General features: G+C 36.7%; 1 protein-coding gene across 2 annotated transcripts in view; it reads left to right on the top strand.

Moving 5' to 3' along the window:
• MCTP1 (multiple C2 and transmembrane domain containing 1) overlaps positions 1-21,423 on the top strand; it is a 117,297-nt gene that overhangs the window by 46,532 nt on the left and 49,342 nt on the right. For both annotated transcript variants that reach the window (XM_015812687.1, XM_015812688.2), the window contains exons 11-14: positions 2,017-2,119; positions 2,467-2,568; positions 2,889-2,963; positions 4,415-4,534. In XM_015812687.1, coding sequence (XP_015668173.1) covers positions 2,017-2,119; positions 2,467-2,568; positions 2,889-2,963; positions 4,415-4,534 — 400 coding nt within the window. The remainder of the gene's footprint in view (positions 1-2,016; positions 2,120-2,466; positions 2,569-2,888; positions 2,964-4,414; positions 4,535-21,423) is intronic.

Below are 21,423 nucleotides of genomic sequence, written 5' to 3'. Positions count from 1 at the left end.
ACAAACAAACAAACAAAAAACAAACGCAAAGGGACTACTAGAGGGCTTTTTTGCCATCGGTTTTTTATATTTCTATGTTTCTTATTTGCTCAATATGTTGGATCCCGATATCTCACTATAAAAAGAGATGGATAGAAGTTTTCATCCCACCCCTTCTTCCCCATCCTTTAGACCTAAAACAACTAAAAATGATTCCCTGCTCTTACAATTCTATTCAGGATAGAGGGAATGGAAGTTAATGAAAAATTGAATTGAATCTAAAAGTTGGATAATTTCATTCAGTTTCTCAGCTGTAAATTGGCTCTGCTTTACTTCACAAATACTCACAAATGTTTTCACAAGTTTTATTTCTATTACTCCTAGCATTTATTTTTACAAGTGATTTCCCCTAATATGATTCTTTTTCTTATGTACTGTAATGTTGCAAACTTTTATTTTCAAGATCCTCAAAATTCAGAAAATATATATTTCCAGTTTTCCTTTATATGATGAAAGCCTTTTTTTCTATCCAAGAGGAAAGAAATAGAGGCTGAGAAGAGCTAGCAGAGGATTAGGGATTTGCCCTATATGTAGAGGCTATGCAGAATGGTCTTTTCCCAAAGCCCCAGCTTTGACATTAAAATTAATTCTGGATAAATGGTGTCTAATTTAAAACTGAAGCAAAAACTTAACTTCCAGGAACCATGAGACCACAATAGTCTTAAAAGAGTGATTATTTAAGTGCATTCAACTGCCAATTCTTGCAGGAGGTCTAGAACAGTGGTTCTCAACCTGTGGGTCGGGACCCCATTTGGGGTCGATCGACCATTTCATGGGGGTCGCCAAGCAAGGCTGTCCGCCATTTTTTTTTGTCCGCCATTTTTTCCCCTTTTTCCGGCGGGTGCCTTACCTCCCTTGGGCTGGGCCAGCTGGTGGTTGGCCTGCTCCGTCTCTGCCGGTTGCCAGCTACGCCTCGGCCGGCGCAGGGGGCGGAACCACGCATGCGCGGCGCTCCCGGGCAGGGAAAGTCCTCGACTTACGACCGGTTGGGTAGTCCTCGACTTACAACCGGTTTAGTCCTCGACTTACGACCGGTTTAGTCCTCGACTTACGACCGGTTTAGTCCTCGACTTACGACCAGTTGGGGTCGCGGCATTAAAAAGGTTGAGAACCACTGGTCTAGAAGAACAATGTGATCAATAGTTTCAACATTGCCAAGAGATCTAGGAAGACAAGGATGGTTGTTCTCCCATCTCTCAAGTCCTGCCACAAGTGATCCACAACAACCAGTCTGGTTTTCATTCCATGGTCCTCTAGTGCTCCCTGAAATTTTAATTTCATTATTTTCTCAACATCCTTTCCAAAAAGGAGAGGTTGGAGTTAGAGGAAAGGCTGTTCGCTATTGCTGGTTCCGCAGCCATTTCTCAAGGAGTGAACAGGCTAGGACTTCTTTCAAAGCTGCTCAGTAGTCCCTTCCCTCAAAGAAGAATTGATGACTGCCAGAGTCCAACTGCCATCTCCCTTTCTAGATGCTTTGGCCAACCAGATGTGTCAAGCAGAAATACTAATATTATAGAGAACTTTCTCTACTAACTTGAGCCTATGAGTCTCAGAAACTTACTAGGTAACATCACAAGTTGATATTTCTATAACTTCAAAAGATTTCATCCATCTGGCTTCCAACTCAGAGCAAATGCAAGTGATTTTATCCATAAAATGCTCAGCCAGACGATCACAACTTACACTAATTGGTTCTTCCGGCCCATCTTTGCCTAATAGGGTCTGGGACACTCTAAATAGTGCAGCTGGAAGACATTCCACAGACACAATAAGGGCAGGGAAGTATGTAATTGCCAAATGTTCAGCATTATGCCTGAGTTGTATTCCTATTTAAATTGGTCTTCTTTTAGCCCTCTTTTTCAGGTTTATACTTTCAAAAATACATGTACTGTTTGATTTTTTTGGGGACTTAGTGGTGCATTTTTGTTGACAATCAATTCAGTGACTTTGCACCTCTTTCTGCCTCACTCTTTATAGCAATATTAAAGATATACACTCAGTTCTTGAAGTGACAGTTTATGATGAAGATCGTGATCGGAGTGCGGACTTCCTAGGCAAAGTGGTTATTCCATTATTGTATGTAAGTTGATATTGTTATTGTTATTATTATCATCATTGCCATCATCATCTGCTCTGAATTTCTTTATGCTCATGGAAACAATCAGTATAGGCTGTCATTTCTCAACCCAGATCTGTAATAGGAATACTGAAAAAAATTTAACATACTCAATTCACGGCCATGTTGAATCCCATGATAGTTAATTTTTCCTGACAGACTTGGTCCTGGTAATGAACAGGTACTTGTCAGAATTGCCACAGTTGTTTTGGGTTCTCTGTCAGTTTCAGCAGCTGGGGGTCAAAGGTCATGGAGGGAGTGTATTCAGTAGAGACTGTGAGACAGACGGCTGTCATGTCCTTTTCCTGCAGATTCAAAATGGTGAACAGAAAGCCTACGTTTTGAAAAACAAGCAGCTGACAGGGCCAACAAAGGGGGTCATCTATCTTGAAATGGATGTGATTTTTAATGCTGTAAGTCTTAACTTTGGCTTTTTTGTACTGCTAAAGAGTTCGGTTTCATGAAAGCTTTTGTTCCTGATTTGTAGAGAATTTCTGTCATTCCTCATTTTCTCTAAACTTTGATATATGCTGCAGAATAGTCTTCCGCCACTGCCTGAGACAGTCACACTTTATCACCTCACTGCTATTGCTGTAATATATACACAAGCATGAGCTTCTGTGCTTCATATTTCTAGGTTATAATCTTGGCCTTGAGATTTTGAAATGCTGTGATAATGGTTCTAAATAATACATGTATAAGTGCCTAAATATCATGATATTCTGATGTTTAGGTGAAAGCCAGCATCCAAACATTAATTCCCAAAGAACAGAAATATATTGAAGAAGAAAACAGACTATCTAAACAGGTAAAGATTTAGAATTGCAATATTATTGTGCAATTTGTGGTGGGGGTTTTTTGGGGTGGGGGAATAAGCATTTAAAGCACTTTTTGATTTATAACAAAAGTTTATCTGGACATGTGAGCACACACACACATACACACACATATACACACACACAAACACACACACATGCCCCACTCCAAGCAAAAACTGAGCTTTAGAAAAGTGTCATGAGAACCACAATAAAGTCATCAGTTTTCCCCTGTGTATCGGGTTATGGCACAGGTGGGCTGTAAACTTAGTCTACCATACATTTTGTGGCTAATTTGATCTACAGGAACTCTCATATTATTGTGGATTAGAGAATCTATCAGTCTTTTGTTCTCCTAGTTCTAATGCTGTGGTGCTTATTAGACTTAAGGCAACAAACTTTTATTTGACTCTTCAAAGACTGACAATTATATTTTTTCTGGTTGTGTGTTTACTCTTATTAGCTGAAATATTTACTTATGAATAGTGACTATTTTAAAATTTTAATTTTGTTGAAAAATTGGTTAAAATAAAATTACAACCAAATTTATTCTATATTTTTATTATTACAACTATAGTAACTAAATAAGCTCTAAATCAATCTGCTTTTCCAGAACTGATTCATAAACTGAATAGTATTTGTATACTTCTTACTTAAAATACAGAGTTACTTTCAATAAGGACTTTTTATAAGCAGACATTATTTACATAATCATAAAATAAGCAAGTACTCTTTTGTAATACACAAAACTAAATATTTTCAGTATAGTTTCCCCAGATGTTTAGAAATTAGTGGGCACATTTGCAGACAATGGATAGATAATCTTTATCACATAGTTTGAACTTAAAATTTCTCATTAGAGAAATTTTGTTTTAAATAAAAACAGGTACAGTATTATGCTTTAGAATAGCAACAAGTTAGCAAGTTTTTTGCAGTGAATTTTATGAATAAATTCAAGGTAATATCTTTCCAAGTACTGGTAAAAAGGTCTTCATAGTTTTTAAAAAGAAATGCATGGTTTTTCTTGTCCTTTTAATGTTTTGTCATATCTTAAATGGAAAAACAAGTAAAATTGCCTGAAAATTACTGCATATGTCATTTCTTATAGTTAGTATAAAATTTTGTTTCAAAAATCTAGATTAATTTAGTAAATCTTTGAACTTCAGTGCTTGGAGCATAGTTACATATTCAGAATGAAAGCTTGGTGAGTACAGCAGCATTGTCATTTCTTCTATTGTGCTGCAGAGTAAAATGATACGGCCTTTTATATTTTGCAATTACTGATAAACCTGTGGATACCTATTGACAATTCCTTTTTCATTTTTCAGTAATAGCACTTTTAGTTTATATAGTGTATCCTTTTAGGATAAAGTGTGAAACACAGTCAGAATATATTCAACAGCACAAAAGAAGCTAACACATGCTCTGTGTTTCTTACCTCTAGCTTCTTCTAAGGAACTTTATCCGTGTGAAACATTGCATCATGGTCATTATAAATGCTGCCTACTTTATAAATGGTTGTTTTGAGTGGGAGTCACCACCAAGAAGTCTGGCTGCTTTTGTGGTATGATATTTTTAATTTATTCAACACATTATTAATCATTTATGGCATGTTTAATGGTAAACAATTATTAATTTTGCACACAAGCTTAACAACTCCCATTTGTCCCTAAGGTCAGTAGGAATGGCTAAACAAACCATAGAAGAATTTTCTGAGGTTTACTTAACCACTTCTACTGGCAAGAGAAGCAAACCAGGAGCAGTCAAGTAGGATGCATCAGCAGGTTACTTTTTCACAATAAGCCAAAACTGAATGTGCAAACACAGATAATACTTAATAGTCTCACATTTGGAACACACTGTTATCAACTATTCAGCAAGTAAGCAATAATATTGGACAAGTCACTAGTTTTAGATGTGCGCCATGAATTACTGATCTCTTAAAAAAATTGATTTACTTTTCATCAGGGTTAGGAAGATTAATGCAGTCAGTGGCATCTTTATTATGTCATTCCTGATGAATTAGATTCCTGGTCATCAAAGACAACTTGTGATAGGGTTTTGTTGCTTCATATTCTTAATGTATAATCTGCAGCATTCTTCTGGTAAAAAGTTTTCTGCTGTGTGTGTGGGTAGATTTCTACCACTGTTTATACAATAAATGATTCTAATATTGAAGGTACTGTATATAAAGGTTGTTTTCTAGATTTCTTATAAAGCATTACTGTGTTAATAAGTACTAGAAACTGAAATTATGTTTTGTATGGTGTTCAGACAACTGTTTAACCCAACAAATAATAAAGAGCAGATAACGCCAGGCTGTCTCAGGGTTGCAGCGTTGTTTTGTCGGCTCTTCACACCTTCCCTTCCGAAAGCGGAGATAAACCAGTTGCCGGAGGCGCATTCCTTTCTTCTCCCCCCCTTCTAGCTGACATCAAGGGGAAAGATAGTTCACAGAGGAAGTATGCAGAAACAGCAAAGTGTTATAGTGTAGTGATAGAAGAAAACAGAGCAATAACCCGCAATGCATTTCCCCCCTCCCCTCCAGGAGTATGGCATATCCCAGAAATATAGAAAGAGTAGGCTTGGAATTAAAGGTAGAAAAGGGGCCCCTTAGAATATGGGTTCTGACATCCTGCCTCCCTTAAAAAAAAAGAGAGATCCACCTGTGGAGACATAGAGACAAATATATATGTAGATTAATCAGGTTTGTTCGAGTATTTGGTGTGGAATTTTTAAAGTAATTTAAGGGCTTTAATACAGCGTTTGTGGACCCACTTGTTTGGGAGGATGGGAGGTGTTTCCACGCCACTAAGTATTGAGTGGAGCCATGATATTTCCTGGAGTCTAAAATTTCTTTAATTTCGAAATGTTGTTCCCCTTCTACCATAATGGGAGAAGGGGGCAGAGCGACAGCTAGTCTTAATGGTGACTGTTGCTCGCGTTTTAGAAGGCTGCAGTGGAAGATTGGGTGGATTTGCCTGAGGGATTTTGGGAGTTCCAATTCCACGGTTACTGGGTTTATAAATCTGATAATGGGGAATGGTCCTACATATTTGGGTCCAAGTTTTTTAGATGGTTGTAAGGATTGTACGTACTTGGTGGATAGGTAAACCATTTTCCCCACAGTGAAAGGTTTTGGCTCAATTCTCTTTTTATCTGCTTGAATCTTATATGCTTGCCTAGCTTTATCCAATGCTTTCCTAACCACCGGCCAGGTGTTCTTTAGTTGTGCAATCCGCTCCTTTAATGAAGGAATGGCAGGTTTTGCAGGGGAAAGTTCTGGCATTGGGTTAAAACTTTTCCCTGTGGCTACTTGGAACGGAATATAGCCCATGCTGGAGTGAACGACATTGTTGTAAGCGACCTCAGCGAATGGGAGTAGGTCAGTCCAGTTGGTCTGCTGATAATTAATAAAACATCTTAGATATTGTTCTAGTACTGAGTTCGACCGTTCAGTCCCACCATTCGTTTGCGGATGATGACTAGATGACAGCCCCTGGGTGGCCCCAAACAGAGTCAAAAACTCCTTCCAGAATTCTGAAGTGAATTGCAATCCTCTATCTGATATAATGCGCTGTGGGGCTCCAAACAATCGATATATGTGCTGAACAAACAGTTTCGCCAGTGTTTTTGCTGTAGGAATTTTTGAGCAGGGGATAAAATGCACTTGTTTGGAAAACAGGTCCGTTACGACCCAGATGACTGTATTTCTGTTGCTTTCTGGTAGCTCCATTATAAAGTCCATAGATATCTCCTTCCAAGGTGTCGAGGGGGTTGCTACCTGCTGTAACAGCCCAGGTGATTTTCCTTGTAATCTTTTTGCAGACGCACAAATTGACCAGCTGGCTACGTAGCTTTCAATGTCCTTCTTTATTGATGGCCACCAAAATTGCCTTTTAACTAGGTGTAATGTCTTCACAAACCCAAAGTGACCTGCTGATTTTGAATCGTGGCAAAGTTGCATGAATGCCAGTCTCTGACTTTTGGGTATGTATAGTTTTTCTCCCACCCAGGGTAGCCCATCTGTGATAGTGCATAGGTTCTTATGACTTAGGAACTTTTTGTCATTCTCTTGTAATAATACAGCCCCCACTGCTATATCACTGGCATCTGCCTGAATTACAAAAGGTTTGTTGGTGTCGGGGTGCCTTAGAACTGGTTCTACGGAAAACAGCTTTTTCAGCCTCTCGAATGCGGCTTGGCATTCTACTGTCCATTTTAACGGCTTGCTTGGCTTGGGTTTTCCCTCCCCTCTGGTTTTTAGTAAGTTCCTGATTGGAAAAGCTATTTGGGCAAAAGAGGAAATAAATTGCCAGTAGAAGTTGGTGAATACCAGGAAGCTCCACAATTGCTTCCTCGTGTGGGGTGGCACCCATTCTAGTACGCCCGGACTTTCTCGAGGTCCATTTCTATGCCCTCTGGGGATATACGGTATCCCAGATAATCTATTTTATCCTTATGAAATTTATAGAGGCGGGCTGCCTGTAGTTTGTTTAGGAGTGTCCTGACCAGTTTGACATGTTTGTCCATGGTCTCTGTGAATATAAGGATGTCATCCAGGTAAACAAGTACGTCCTTGTATAGGTGCTCCCTTAGTACATCATTTATCAGCTGCATGAATACAGCAGGAGCTCCCTGTAGTCCAAAAGGTAGGACTCGGAATTGGTAATATCCTAAAGGACAATTAAAGGCGGTTTTCCACTCGTCTCCTTCCTTAATTCTAATTCGATAGTATGCTTCCCTTAGGTCTAGCTTGGTGAAAATCTTCCCCTTTGAAAGGTGAGATAGCATGTCCTTCATGAGGGGGAGGGGATATAGATTGCTTTCGCTTATTGTGTTCAAAGCCCTATAATCCACACAGAGGTGAAGAGTTCCATCTTTCTTTTCTCGGAATAATACAGGGGCAGCCGTCTTTGGCTTTGCTGGCTGAATGAAACCCCTTTCTAAGTTTTTTGTCTATGAATTTCTGCATTTCTTCTAATTCCTGTGGGCTCATAGAGTATAGTCTAGGCCATGGGTCAGCAACCTTAAACACTCAAAGAGCCACTTGGACCTGTTTCCCAGAGAAAAGAAAACACTGGGGCGCCATCCTACAAAGACTTGTTATATCAGAGTGGTAGTGGTAATTGGTGCCTCAAATCAATGGAAGTTTTGAAACAGAAAAATCCAGACTTTTCTTGGCTGGTGTATAGACAAATTCAAGAGAGATGGCGAATTGATAAGAAGATTACTTTTTCTATGGAAGATGGGAATTTTTTGAAACAAGTAAGGGACGATGCTAAAGGACATATCAGAAGGATATATAATGTTTTATTAGAATTGGATTCAGAAACTGAGCTAGTTANAAAATTTGGATGTAAAAGAAACGAACTTGATGTTGTATTGTTTAACTGCTGCCCGTTTGTTGATAGCTCAAAATTGGAAGAGTAAAATTCTACCTACAATGGAGGACTGGAGATTGAAAGTTTCGTACCTTGCTGAAATGGCAAAGATTTCGGCTTATTTGAAGAATTACTCAAATGAACAATTTTTATTAATATGGAGTAGATGGATTGTCTATATTCAAAAGAAGCATAGAGTGGTAGAATATAATTTAGGCTTTTAAGTAAACTTGTTTTTCTTTTTTTAAAAAAATATATTTTACCTATTCATGTAGAATAATATATTTTGTGGAGTTAGAGATTTCAATATTTGTTTGCTTATATCTGAATATTATCCTGGGATTAGGTTTGGGAAGTCCGGGGTGGAAGGGTGGGGGGGTGGGGGTTTATTTCTTTTCATATAGTATTGTGAATTATTTGTGATTTTTTCTTAGGATGAAAATAATAAAAATTTTATATTGAAAAAAAAGAAAAGAAAACACTGGGAGTCACAAAACTTGGGGGGAGCTTGATTGAAGAGTTTAATTAAAAAGAAATAGAGACTGCTGTGCATGAGTTCTCTCTCTGTCTCTCTCTCTCTCTCCCTCCCTCTCTTTGTCTCCCTCTCTCTCCCCCCCCCCTTTCCCTCTCTCCGATCTTCTGCTCACTTGGCAAGCTGGCTTCACGCTGTTCTCCGACAAGCTAACACACATTCTTATTGGGCTGGCTCAATAAGCTTGTCAACTTGTCCGAGAACAACCTGAGGCCACTCTTTTTTTTACACACACACACACACACACACACACAGAGAGAGAGAGAGAGAGAGAGAGAGAGAGAGAGAGAGAGAGAGAGAAGGGAAGTGCAAGTGCCCCCCCCTCTCTCTCTCTGTCTGTCTCTCTCTCTCTCTCTGCAAATGCAGCTCCGAAGCCGCGGGTTGCCGACCTGTGGTCTAGGCTTTGGAAGCTTTGCACCTGGTCTGATTTCTATTGCACAGTCCGTGGGCCGATGCGGCGGCAGCTCACCAGACCTCTCTTCACTGAATACTTCAGCTAGGTCTCTATACTCCTCTGGTATTTTGGGTATTTCCTTTTTTCTCCCTATTGCAGCTTTTTAAGTCGGGGTTCCCCCTGATTGGGGCTGGGCTGGTGCCTTGGCTGATTCCCCTTTTGGGAACCTAAGTTCTGCCATTCTCCAGTCCACCCGTGGGTTCCATGCCATGCCTAGGATTATGGGACATTCCATGCCAGGGGTTACCACAAACATTATAGTATCTATGTGGTCCCCTAGGGTGAGTTGAAGTGGTAGCATTGCTGTGGTGGTGGGCATCCCCCCTGCTATGGACCCATCTAATTGACCGAATGAAATCGGTTTCTTCAGCCTCCTCACCAGTATTCCTAGATTCCCCACTAGTGTTGGGCTGATAAGGCAGCGGGTGCAACTGAAGTCAATAAATGCCCTGACTTCTACAGCTTCGGGCATGGTCAGGGCTAGCAAAGTTACTGTCCTGGTGAGGGGCGCAATGGGTCCACTTACCAGGGGTTCGTCCTCGGAGTTTTCATCAGATGAGTTGAACGCTCCCGCTGTGTGGGCCGGAGTTCCCTTTCTTCGCTGAGCTGAGGCGGGGAACTTGACGGACTCCATGCCTTTGATGGCTGTCTCCTTCGGCTTCGCTGGTGGTTTTCCAGACTTCCTGTCTGATTTTTTCAGTCAGGGTGCGAGAGCGGCATTCAGCGGTGCGATGTCCTTCCTTGCCACATTTGAAACACCCAGTGGTTTTTTGGGAGGTAGATGGCTGCTTTGCTGTCTTGCGGGTTGGGTCCGGTGGTGATTTCCCCCACGGTCTTCCTCCTCTGCGTTGCCTCTTGGCTAGATCGATCTTGGCTTCCTCAGCTAGAACGTACCAATCTTGCAGCCGATGAGGATCTCCCTGAGGGAGGGAGGCATTATGGAGGTCGTAGTTTAAACCATCTTTGAAATGGCTGAGCAGGATGTCTTCTGGCCAGTTCAATTTGCTGGCCAGGGTTTGGAATTCTGCCTTGCTTCACTGTCTTTATTTGCTCCCGGGCTTTCCGGACAGCCAAAGGATCTTCAAACCTGTGCCTGAGGGACACCATGAATTGGTTGAAATTCAGTAGTTCCGGGGCATCAGAGTCATGGAGGTCTACAACCCAGTCCGCTGCGATGCCATCCAAGGCGGCTTGCATGATGCGAATTCTGGCACAGTCGGTTGGGATGTCCCAGCCCTACTCCTCCATATAGTTTAGTACCTGGGTTAGGAAGAATCCCAGGCGCCGCGGCTCCCCACAGAACTTCGTATCTAATGGAGGGAACCTCTGGATAGACCGTTGCCTCTTCTTCTATTTGTGTCATCTCCCCTCTCTGTCTGTGGCTTCCATGCGACGAGGGGTGGCTGCAGCAGCGGCGACTGCGGCGGGTTCGGTGGCTCCGTCGGATGGATCTGGGACCTCAGGTTCAGGCTCCCCTTCATTTCCTCTCCTGCCAGATCCCAGGCGAATGGTGCCTCAGTTAGGATTTGGCTTTCTCCTCCTTCAGGGAGTCGAGAGCTGTCTTCATCATGCGGATTGCCTGTTCCAGTAACTGTCTGGAGTGCCCCTGGCGATCCTTCTCATCCTCGCTGAGATGGAGGGACCTTTCCATCTCCTCCTTCCAGCCTGGTTGATGACTGCCCCATCTGAGCATCACCTTTCTGGCCTTCTTCTCCCAGTCATCCTTCCCAACGCCCATCAACCACCTAGGCTTGTGGCGGCGTTTTGTCACTACCTCCTCTTCTGAAGAGCTTGAGGATCTGGAACTGGAGTATTTCCAGGGGTCTGCTCGACTGAAAGTTTCCCCCTCATAGCAGGTTCCTCTCTCTCTATTCCACTGTCTGACATGATTTGCCAAGTCCCCCAGTAAGGGCTTTCCTTCCGGGTTGACTATTACTGCAGATCCTGTCTAATGTCAGGGGCCACTTCAAAACCTCATCCTAAGAAAGCAGAACTCGTGGAAGCAGTTCCTTCCAAAAGGCACTTTTATTAGGAGAAGCTGATAGCAGGCATAATAGACAGGATCTGAGGGTTTCCCGCTCAGATCAATAAGTTAAAAGTGTCCCAAGCAAACCCCACCCCAAAGTTCATTCGATCAGTTCGAATGGGCCAATCCCAAAGTGTTAAGTCCGTTGTGGGAAAGAGCAGATAATGCCAGGCTGTCTCAGGGTTGCAGCGTTGTTTTGTCGGCTCTTCACACCTTCCCTTCCGAAAGCGGAGATAAACCAGTTGCCGGAGGCGCATTCCTTTCTTCTCTCCCCCTTCTAGCTGATATCAAGGGGAAAGATAGTTCACAGAGGAAGTATGCAGAAACAGCAAAGTGTTACAGTGTAACGATAGAGGAAAACAGAGCAATAACCCGCAATGCATTTCCCCCCTCCCCTCCAGGAGTATGGCAGAACCCAGAAGTATAGAAAGAGTAGGCTTAGAATTAAAGGTAGGAAAGCGGTCCCTTAGAATATGGGTTCTGACAGAGTATCAGGTTTTAAGAAAGAATCAAAATACAGAATCTTAACATTTTTAAATAATATTATGCCATGATCTTTATATAACTTTATCTTTAGGTTGATACTTTTTAGGTAGCATCTGAATGCTTTCAAAGACTTTTGATGAAAGGCGGCTAATATGTGTGTGCTTATAGTCAATATTTTTATGACTGATTTCTCATAAGGTAGATTTCAATAACCTACCCTACTGTCAAAGAGCCACAGTAAATACATAGCTTTTTATTATGGTTCATTTTTGATAACAATTATATCTCTGAGTCTTAGCATATTTACTGATTATAGTATTGCAACCTACATCCACTGTTCTGCAAAATTTAAACTATTTAAAATACCTTTGAATAGTAAGATTTAAACAGTTCTAACAAATTGAAGAGTAAATGAGCAACACTTGAAGTAATCAGATAGAAGCAAAGTTGTGCAAAGTGGAATCCCATTTGTTTTTCTTACAGCTGCTTGAGAAAAGAGGATTATCAAATAGCATATTCCTCAAGTCACAGCAGGTGCCAGCACCTAGACATTCTTAAAAAATTAAATATCAGACATGATTGAAACTTGGAAAGGGAGACAACACAAAATTCCAGGATGACAGTCTAGACTGAAAAGTCAAATGTCCTGAACAAAGGAAATGATAAATCACGTTCATACAGTTTTCTGGAACACAACACAACATGAATATATTCATGTAGTCAATCTCCATTCAAGGGAGTTTTTATTACTTAACTTCCTCTAATGGAAATTTTGTGAATTTTGTTCCAACAACTGTGAAGTGTTCGGTTCAGATAACATGTTCCAAAGCTTAGGATTTAAATAATATAGAAACAAATGATTTAGTTTTCCCTCCAATAGGTGTTGTTCTCCCAGTTAGTATATTGATCATAACTAAGCATTCAGTTTACAAAACTAATAGACTTTTTTAAACATTAGCTTTTTTATTAAAGTTTAAATTAATTCTATATAATTTTACCATGCAATTATTCAAAATACTTTTTATTTATACTTAATATGTGAAAGTAACTTCTAACTAGAAATGAGAAGAATTATCTTTGCAATAGCCTAGTGTCGATATCAAAATGTCTTCCAATTTGGGTTTAATTCTCTTTAGCTCTTGACCACACATTCCTGTACTTGTGGATGTTGGAGAGTGTAAAGCTTTATGGCAGATGAGGATGTATGCAATCTTTTTCCTCCACCGTCATATTACTTAGTGGGCTGAAAAATAATTGGATGTCTGATTTAAGTAAAAAGAGGTACTTCAAAATGAATGAGTGAATTATTTTGGCAGACAAATTTTACTCTGTAAATAGGTTTGTGGATAATTTGTGGTACTTTGGACTATTTTGAATTGTTTTAGCCTTTTCAGTTGTTATACATTAAGTGTTGCTATGTTAACATTAACATTTGATATTTTACACATTTATTTCCTGCATTGCTGTGTGGTCTTTGGGGAAATGTGCTCTAATGCTACATGAAAGAGACAAAATATTGATCAGGTAACATTTCAGTTACACTTATGTATGTTGCAAAATTAATGAAAATGCCAGGGAAAAATGTCAGAGTGCACAAAAAGGTAAGATTTGAATTTGGACAGTTTAATGAAAAGTTTAATATTTATGCTACCATATGTTCTTTTAGCCTGCATTATAGCAGTCATAATACAATAATTGCTGTATTACTTAAAGGAATATTAAGCCTTAAAAATGGCCAATCCTCAAAATAAGTGATATTCTCAAATTACTTAATTTAACTTTATTGGTATAAATAGTCAAATCTTGATCTAAATAATAACTAACATTTCATATAAAGAGAAAGATACAAATGTGCCACATTTTTTGCAGGAGCTTGGAAGATTTTGTAGTCTTCTTTTGATTTTAGCTAACATTCATCTGCAACCTGTTTTAGATTTTTAAAGTAAATCTAAAGCAGTTCCGGTTCTATTTTTCCTGTTTTAGTACTCAGATTTATTTAGCTTAGGTTTGTACATATTTATGTAAACCATTTCTATGTTTAGCCATCACACATGAAAAACTAGAGGTCCATCTTGAAATGATTAAGGGCTTAAATTGTCATTACAAGTTTACGATTAATAGGGGATTTGTGGGATAACAATATAATGGAGAAACATGAACATTATTTAATAATTAATTTTTGGTAAATGTGCTTTTATATAAAACCAAAAAATTAAGAAATAATTCATGTAGTAGAAATATTTTGAAAATAATTCTGAAAATTTATTTATGAAGCTGCATAAATAAAGAGGTATTGTCATTTTTATTTATTTAGTTATATTATTATACATTCCAACTTTTCTCTAGGAGTTCAGGATGATATACATAGAATCCCCGCTCCTAATTTTCTGCAATAACCCTTGTATTGGAGGGTAGAGAGTGACTGTCCTAAAGTCATCACTTCCGACGGATGACTGTGTTTGATTCTAGGCCTCCATAGTTAGAATCCAGTAACAACTATTACACAAAATGGCTTTTATTTCAGTAATAAATAAATAACTAGGAAAAAAGGACTATAGACTCAGCTCTTAGATGTTTTTGTTTTTTACCATGTAATCAAAACATTGCATTTCTTCATATATTTTTATTGTATATATTATTATTTAATATTGTTTTCTCATAGAGGTTGTAAGAGGAACTTTCCTTGAAATATGACAGGAGCAGTTGAACATCTTCTGGACCATAAACCTAGGCAGATGGCATACATCTGTTATTACCATAAAAGTGTACTGAGATTTTCCACAGTTACAGAACATGTTCACATTGAATGACTGTGACAATTTCAGTCTGTGTACTTTGAGAGAATAACGTTTATTGTTAAATTCAGAAGCCTGCATGTAGCATTTAACCATAGTCTTTTGATCCCCATGTTCTCTCTTCGGAGCCTTTGGTGCAGAGCCCACCAAAACAGCTGCTTCTCTGAGGTTTGGCAGGGCTTCATCAATTCCACATAGGGGAGATAGTTTGGGACTAAAGGAGGTGGCGAGACACATTAAATTATATGGAAGTACATTCCATATCTATGCCAAGTAATTTGATTTAAATTGTTTCTTTAAAAGAAAATAACATATTGATTTATTTGGTATCCGTATTTAAATATCCAATTTAATAATTTAGGCATACAACCATAGAATTCCATGTTTAGGAGGAACTGCTTCTAATAAATTAGGGAGAGGGATCAGTGTCATTTATACAATAAGAATTGAGTTTGAAAACTTGTTATTACAGAATATAGTATATTTTCATGAACTGAATCTTCTGTACTACCACAAATTGCTGTTCTCTTTGGGTGGGATAGGGGAATGTGTTGGGGAATAGAATGCACATACCTGTGAAGAAACAAGCTGTTGATGTGTTGATGCTTGGATTTTTTAAAATGTTCCTTTCTTCCTGATTAATTAAGTGATTAAATCAGTTCTCATATAGTAAGAAAAATAGTTAATCTGATGATGGAAAATCTCAGGCTATCTAATTCATAAATAAATATCTTAATATCCCCTCCCCCTAGGTTATGGTTTTATTTTGTTCTTTTTCATGTTCAGTTCCATTTGTTAAAATAATGCTTAGCTCTTTTTGCCTTCTTTTTTTGTGCATCTCAAATGTTCATAGTTATCTACTTCATTTGTTTTTAGTCATTTGTTTTTGAATTCCCAGGTATAAGGTGAAATTTTAAGTAACCACAAGCCTTCATTAACAATTTTACTTAAGTTCCTTATTTAAATATAAATTTAGCAAACTTGTAAGAAAAAAAACCTTTATACTATGAGCAGTATTATTATAGAAATTCAACATGAGCAAAATTATAAATTTGGATTCCAGTTTGTACTTAAATAACATTTTAGTGTATTTTATCTCTCTGGGCAGAAATTTATTTCTTGCAAAACTTTAAGGTAGATATTCTGGAATAGGGATCTGATTGAAATCACCTTTCAGAAAATAATGGACCTCTTAATTTATGTGGAAGAAACAGGAAATTCTAAAATATTCTATTTGAAATACAGAATTGTGTTTGAGAAATACTTTCTTAAACATGAAATTAAGGAAAAAGCTATTTAAAACTTTATTTTTTTATAAATATTTTATTAATTTTCTAATTTTACAATCATGAGTACTTAATAAACAACATGTTGTCTGGGTCTATTGGTAATTCAGTGGTACATATTAACTTTCTCAGTCTAGTTCCAATACTACACCATCCAGTGTTTCCTTGGTCCTCTCTTCTTCCGGTGATATGCATTTTTCCACACTGGGCAAATACAATTCTTGTTACTGTTAATACATATTACAATTAAATATAGACATCTTCATCACATTTTTCTGGAATTATACATAATATTGATAGTGTCCGTTTGTAATATCTTTTCTAGCCAGAACATATCTCAATTGTATTTGCACTTAAAATCCATTTGTTCAATCAATATCCTGTTTTTCCCGCTTTTTTAAAATTTTAATTTCTCATCAATGTTCAAAATATCTCTATCGCTTATAATTTTCTCATAATAAATTATATTTGGGTAACCAAAAGCTTCCCTTATTCAAACCCTTTTAAAATTCTCATATTTCTCATCTCATAACAAAATATAATATTCTAATTAGGGTTATTTAAACCTTTATTGATAAGGAAGAGAGGGGAAAAAAGTAATTTTGTAACAGTTGTCAGGGCGGTCTATTATCCTTAGTTTTTTTAACAATCTAGGAGTTTTCTGTTTAAAAACTGACAATTATAATTCCTAGCTCATCAAAATAAAAAGAAAGTAAAAAAATACATTTTTTTTAAAAAAAGTACTAACAATAATTTATTCTGAAAATAAAAGAAGCTGCTTTTAAAGGCCAACACAGAATTAGAATATATTGAAAATGCAATTAATGTCAACCACATAGTAGCCTTCATTACGCTCAGAACCATATAGGCAACATGAATACCATGTCTCCATTCACATTATAATGGTCACCTTCCTTAACTAGAAATGACTCGTTAATGGGCCAATTCAGGTTCTTCTCTACCTCATTAAAATGATAAAGCCAAAACGAAGAAAAAAGGCTAATCTAACATTAGTTGATCACTGTCTAAAAACTAAAATCTGCTGCAAGTGAAACTTGACTCCTGGTGACTTCCTGGTCATGCATACTTACTACTTACTGTTGATGTTATAGTATAAATAATTGCTCATGTGGAAGTAATACATGCAATATGCTATTAAATGTGCTTTAATTTCAAAATAAACTATAATATTTGTTGAATCTCTTATGACCATCTTTACATCTGTCTGCATAAACACGCTAAATAAACATTTAAAAATATATCCCTCTGAAAACTGCATATCCTTTAGGTCACCCTTGATCCTTATCATTTTTGTTTTAGAATACTTTGTATGCAGCAATAAACAATATTCCTCCTCTTACTTTTCTGTAAGATTGTCACCTAGTCAGTGTTTTGTCCTGTAATGAAATCAGTGTGTGTGGGCAGCGTCTCTCTCTTTCTTCCCTTCCTGTTTATAATGGGTGAGATGGGGGAAAGGACTCCTCTCTTTCATTTCATGTAGTGTTTAATCCTAGTGATTCTCTCCATATCATCCCTACCAGGGTGGTTTAGCTAGAAGCATTTCATTTGCCTCCCCCCTCCTGTCTTTGCTGCCATAAAGCTTTTGCAACTCCCATCCTTCATTCCTAAGCTCTTTGTTTACAGCATTTTCCTTCTCTACGCTGTTCTACTTGCTGTGCAGATCAAGGCAGAACAAGCACACTAGAGTGTTTTCTGGGCTGGGCTGAGATGAGATAGCAAGAACCAGTTGACGGGAGGCGTGTATACCTACTTATCTTACCTCTGAAAGGCAAATGCACAGGGCTTCAGTATGAATTAAAAGCTAAACAGGAATTACGCTGCAACTAATTCTAAATTAAATTGAAGTTCTGACCAACAAATGCTTGAATCCTTCACGAACAAGTGTTCTATTGGAATTATAAAAATGATTAGTGAATTATTTTGGGTGCAGTTCACAATATCCCAAACTTTGTATTTTTTTAAAAGCCGGAAGGCTTAAATCTGTGAAGTTAGTAATATTTCAGGAATTATTAGTTTTGTAAACGTTTGCAGCTAAAATTAGTAACTATCAAAATATTCTTACAGGACAGTTTTTCAGTGAAGTGGTATTTGTATCTCTGCTTCTGTGCTGAGCGTAGATTTGTATATCTTCTTTCTTTAAGCAGATATAATATGTATCCATTTCAGTGACTGAGCATTTGAGTGCACCAATGCAAGTCATAGCTGATAACTCAGGCAGCCCATCTCGTACTTCTGTAGAACCGTATCACTGAACAGTCTGGAGTTACCTACACAAGAAACAATTACTCTATTAGGGTCAAATACCCTTTCACCTTTCTACCTGAACACCTGCAAATTGAGCTGTATCGCATTCAGAATTTTAAGAACAGAGCCATTGTAAAGGGGTGGTTTGTTTCTGGGAGAAACTTATGCCAGTTCTCTCTTAAATGAAAGACAAGTCTGTTGTTACTTAAGGGATATTAGGCTTCACTGCATTTTTGAGGAAAACAAATTTGCTGTAACTTTATCTGTAATGTAGTATTGAATGGGTGCAAATAGACTCGATAGCATGTATAGCAGAGCAAGAAAAATAAGAGTTTGTTAAAGTGATGAAAGGGATTTCTAACCCTTATATTTCTAAGGGATACCATATCAGAATCAAGGGTTGGAAGGGAAAAGGTCTTAGTTACAGCATGAACATTAAATACCTACACAGTAATTTACCCAAAAGTATCATCAAAGAAGGATGTTTTATCTATTCTAAACTCACAGTGAACTTATACATTTCCTGAAAGTAAGATTGATGGTCTTTGAATTAGAGATTTAGTTAGTGAGTTATTATAGTAAGACTAAAACAAAGAGGTAACTGCCAAACTGTGTGAATTTTCATTGTGATAATGCCAGTACATTCATTTGCTAATTTCATTATTTTATCTTTTATTTCAAATATAGCTAGGATATATAAGTACATGTTTCTTCTTCATTTTCCTTTGTTATTTTTATTAGGAATTTGAGGTTTTGGCCAAAAATTTCAAACACATTATGGAAAAAAGGCATGTGTTATCATTATTAAAAATTTATCTCATTGTGAAATGAACTTTAAGATATACAAACAAAAATATGCAGTTGAATTAGGTTTTAAATTGAAATAATTATATTAAACTGGTATACTCTACAACTCCTTTTAATACTATACTATACAACTCCATTTAAATTTGGTAAAAGTTGTCCCATAGAAATTTATATAGGATTCCTGTCTTATTGTTGTATTTCAAAAATGCCAGTGCGTATGGCCTACATATAAGATGTATACTTGCCAATTTAATTGCCAAAGTGTTGCATCCTCATAAAGGATTTTGTGACATAGATGGTTTCATTATATAATGTTTCACTAGATTTTTTCACTTATTCATCTCATTTGAATGTTTACTGTTTTTTTTGCATTTGAACTTTAAAAAAAAATAGCATAACAATGAGATCTTACAGAATAAAAGATTATTTATATAAATTATATCTCATCTTTTAATGTATGAATAACTTCGGTAGCAAAAAATGAAAGTAAATGATTTGGCTACCTGGTTTTCTTTAAAAATATTTTAATGAATTCTGTATGAAACAAAATTTACTAGTATTAATGTACATATTGAGAAAAATATTTCCAAATCATGAAGGGAGCATTAATGTTCCCATGTTGCGGCCCACCAAGATTGCAAATTACACACATCAGAGAGAGACTGGAGCAGTGAAATTATATGTGATATATCCATCAAAGGTGAGACAACTGACCCGAGTATTTGTGGGTTTTCTAATTCCTATATTCTGGTAATAAATTATTCAAATTAAATATTTCAAGAAATATGATGTAACTGATTTAGAGATGCCGGAGATAAATACATTTCAAAAAAGAACCTACATGTCTTCTATTTCTTCTCTTTTTTAAAAAAAAATATCTGAAACTGTGGTGTTATATACATTTAACTGGAATAAGCTCATTTTATGTAGTTGAAGCTTATCCTATGCAGTTTTACACTGATGCAAATTTTACTAAATAATTGCTTTTGTGTAACAACTTTCAAACCAAATTATAAAGCTGTAATCCTTTGTGTAATACACAAATTGTGTAATACACAAATTAATGGACATAAAATCTATTGCAAATATGATTTCTGAATAAACATAGAATTGGTCATTAACATGCAGACCAGAGTCAATATAAGTTAGATTTCAGTAGAATGAGAGACAATAAAAATGTTTGTTGCCTTGGAAGAATCGTGCGTGTCTCTCATATCTTCCTTTCTTGTTTTATCAATGGCAAAATGCAAATTGTGTTCCTGGATGACAGAACAGGTCAATTTTTACATGAGACTTATATTATTTTAACATATCTACTTTAATATATAATTTGTGCTGTGGAAGTTAAAAAGTTTGATTTCACTGATGAATGGCTGATCTTTTAGAGAATCATTCTGTCCAAAATGAATAAGATAAAATTTTAGTACTGTCTGAAGTTTAAAGCACTATAGCCACAGCCAAGAGGTTGATTAGAATTATTTATTATATCAAAGTTTTTCTTTTACTTAATGCTTGTCTTTGGTAAAGCCTTTTTAAACTTCTTTCTAACAGTAACCTTGACTGCCGCACAAATGATAGAAATAAAATATCAAATCTACAAAGCTTTATAAATTAATGACAAGTCATGAATCTTAGAGTTTAATGCACCATCTTATGTCTTATAATTGATAGTTATGTATCTTTTATAGATGTTAAGAAATCAGAAACATTTCATAAAAGTCCTACCCTAAAATATTTTTCTTGATGTACCTTTCTTCCCTCCTTTCAAGAAATATGAGTTTTTATTTTTTGTGTGTTTGAAGATAATTATGCTTATTGTTAAAAAAATGTAAGAGGAATTTTCAGTGCAAATAAGAACATGCTTTTCTCTATTATACATTCAATAAAAATATACCTGTTTGAAGTGTAAAATTATAGCATGGATAACAGCAGAGTATATAATAATGAAGAAATATCTAAAAATTTGAACAAGAATATATATTTGTGTGTGAAATGCAATTTTAATATATAAACTTACATTTTATTCCTAGAATTTAATTTTATGTTCACCATTAAATATGAGATTGTGTGTTGGAATCAAGTTTAATAATTTCACTAATAAAACTGGACTATTTTGTACTTAGTGGTTTCATTTTTTACAGATGAAAGTATTGTCAGATTTATTGTTAAATTGTTTTTAACAATATGTTTTTTTCCTAAATCTACTATTTGTTGTAAAAACATACCCTTTGAACAGAAGCAACACAAAATATTAGTAATGTCTTAAAGGACACAGAATTATTTTAATGTCAGATTTTTAAAGTAATATCCTGCATAGACGTTACAAAGCAGTTTAGAAATAAAGTGTAGTTACTGTTAAAAATACTTTTTAAATTTTATTATCCTAATTTGATTTAATTAGATTCAACAGTTTAAATA

Source organism: Protobothrops mucrosquamatus, unplaced genomic scaffold (assembly GCF_001527695.2).
Source record: "Protobothrops mucrosquamatus isolate PMUCROS unplaced genomic scaffold, P.Mucros_1.0 scaffold106, whole genome shotgun sequence".
Classification (NCBI taxonomy): domain Eukaryota; kingdom Metazoa; phylum Chordata; class Lepidosauria; order Squamata; family Viperidae; genus Protobothrops; species Protobothrops mucrosquamatus.
Note: the sequence above shows the minus strand (reverse complement) of the source record. Positions and strands in the feature narration are given on the sequence as shown.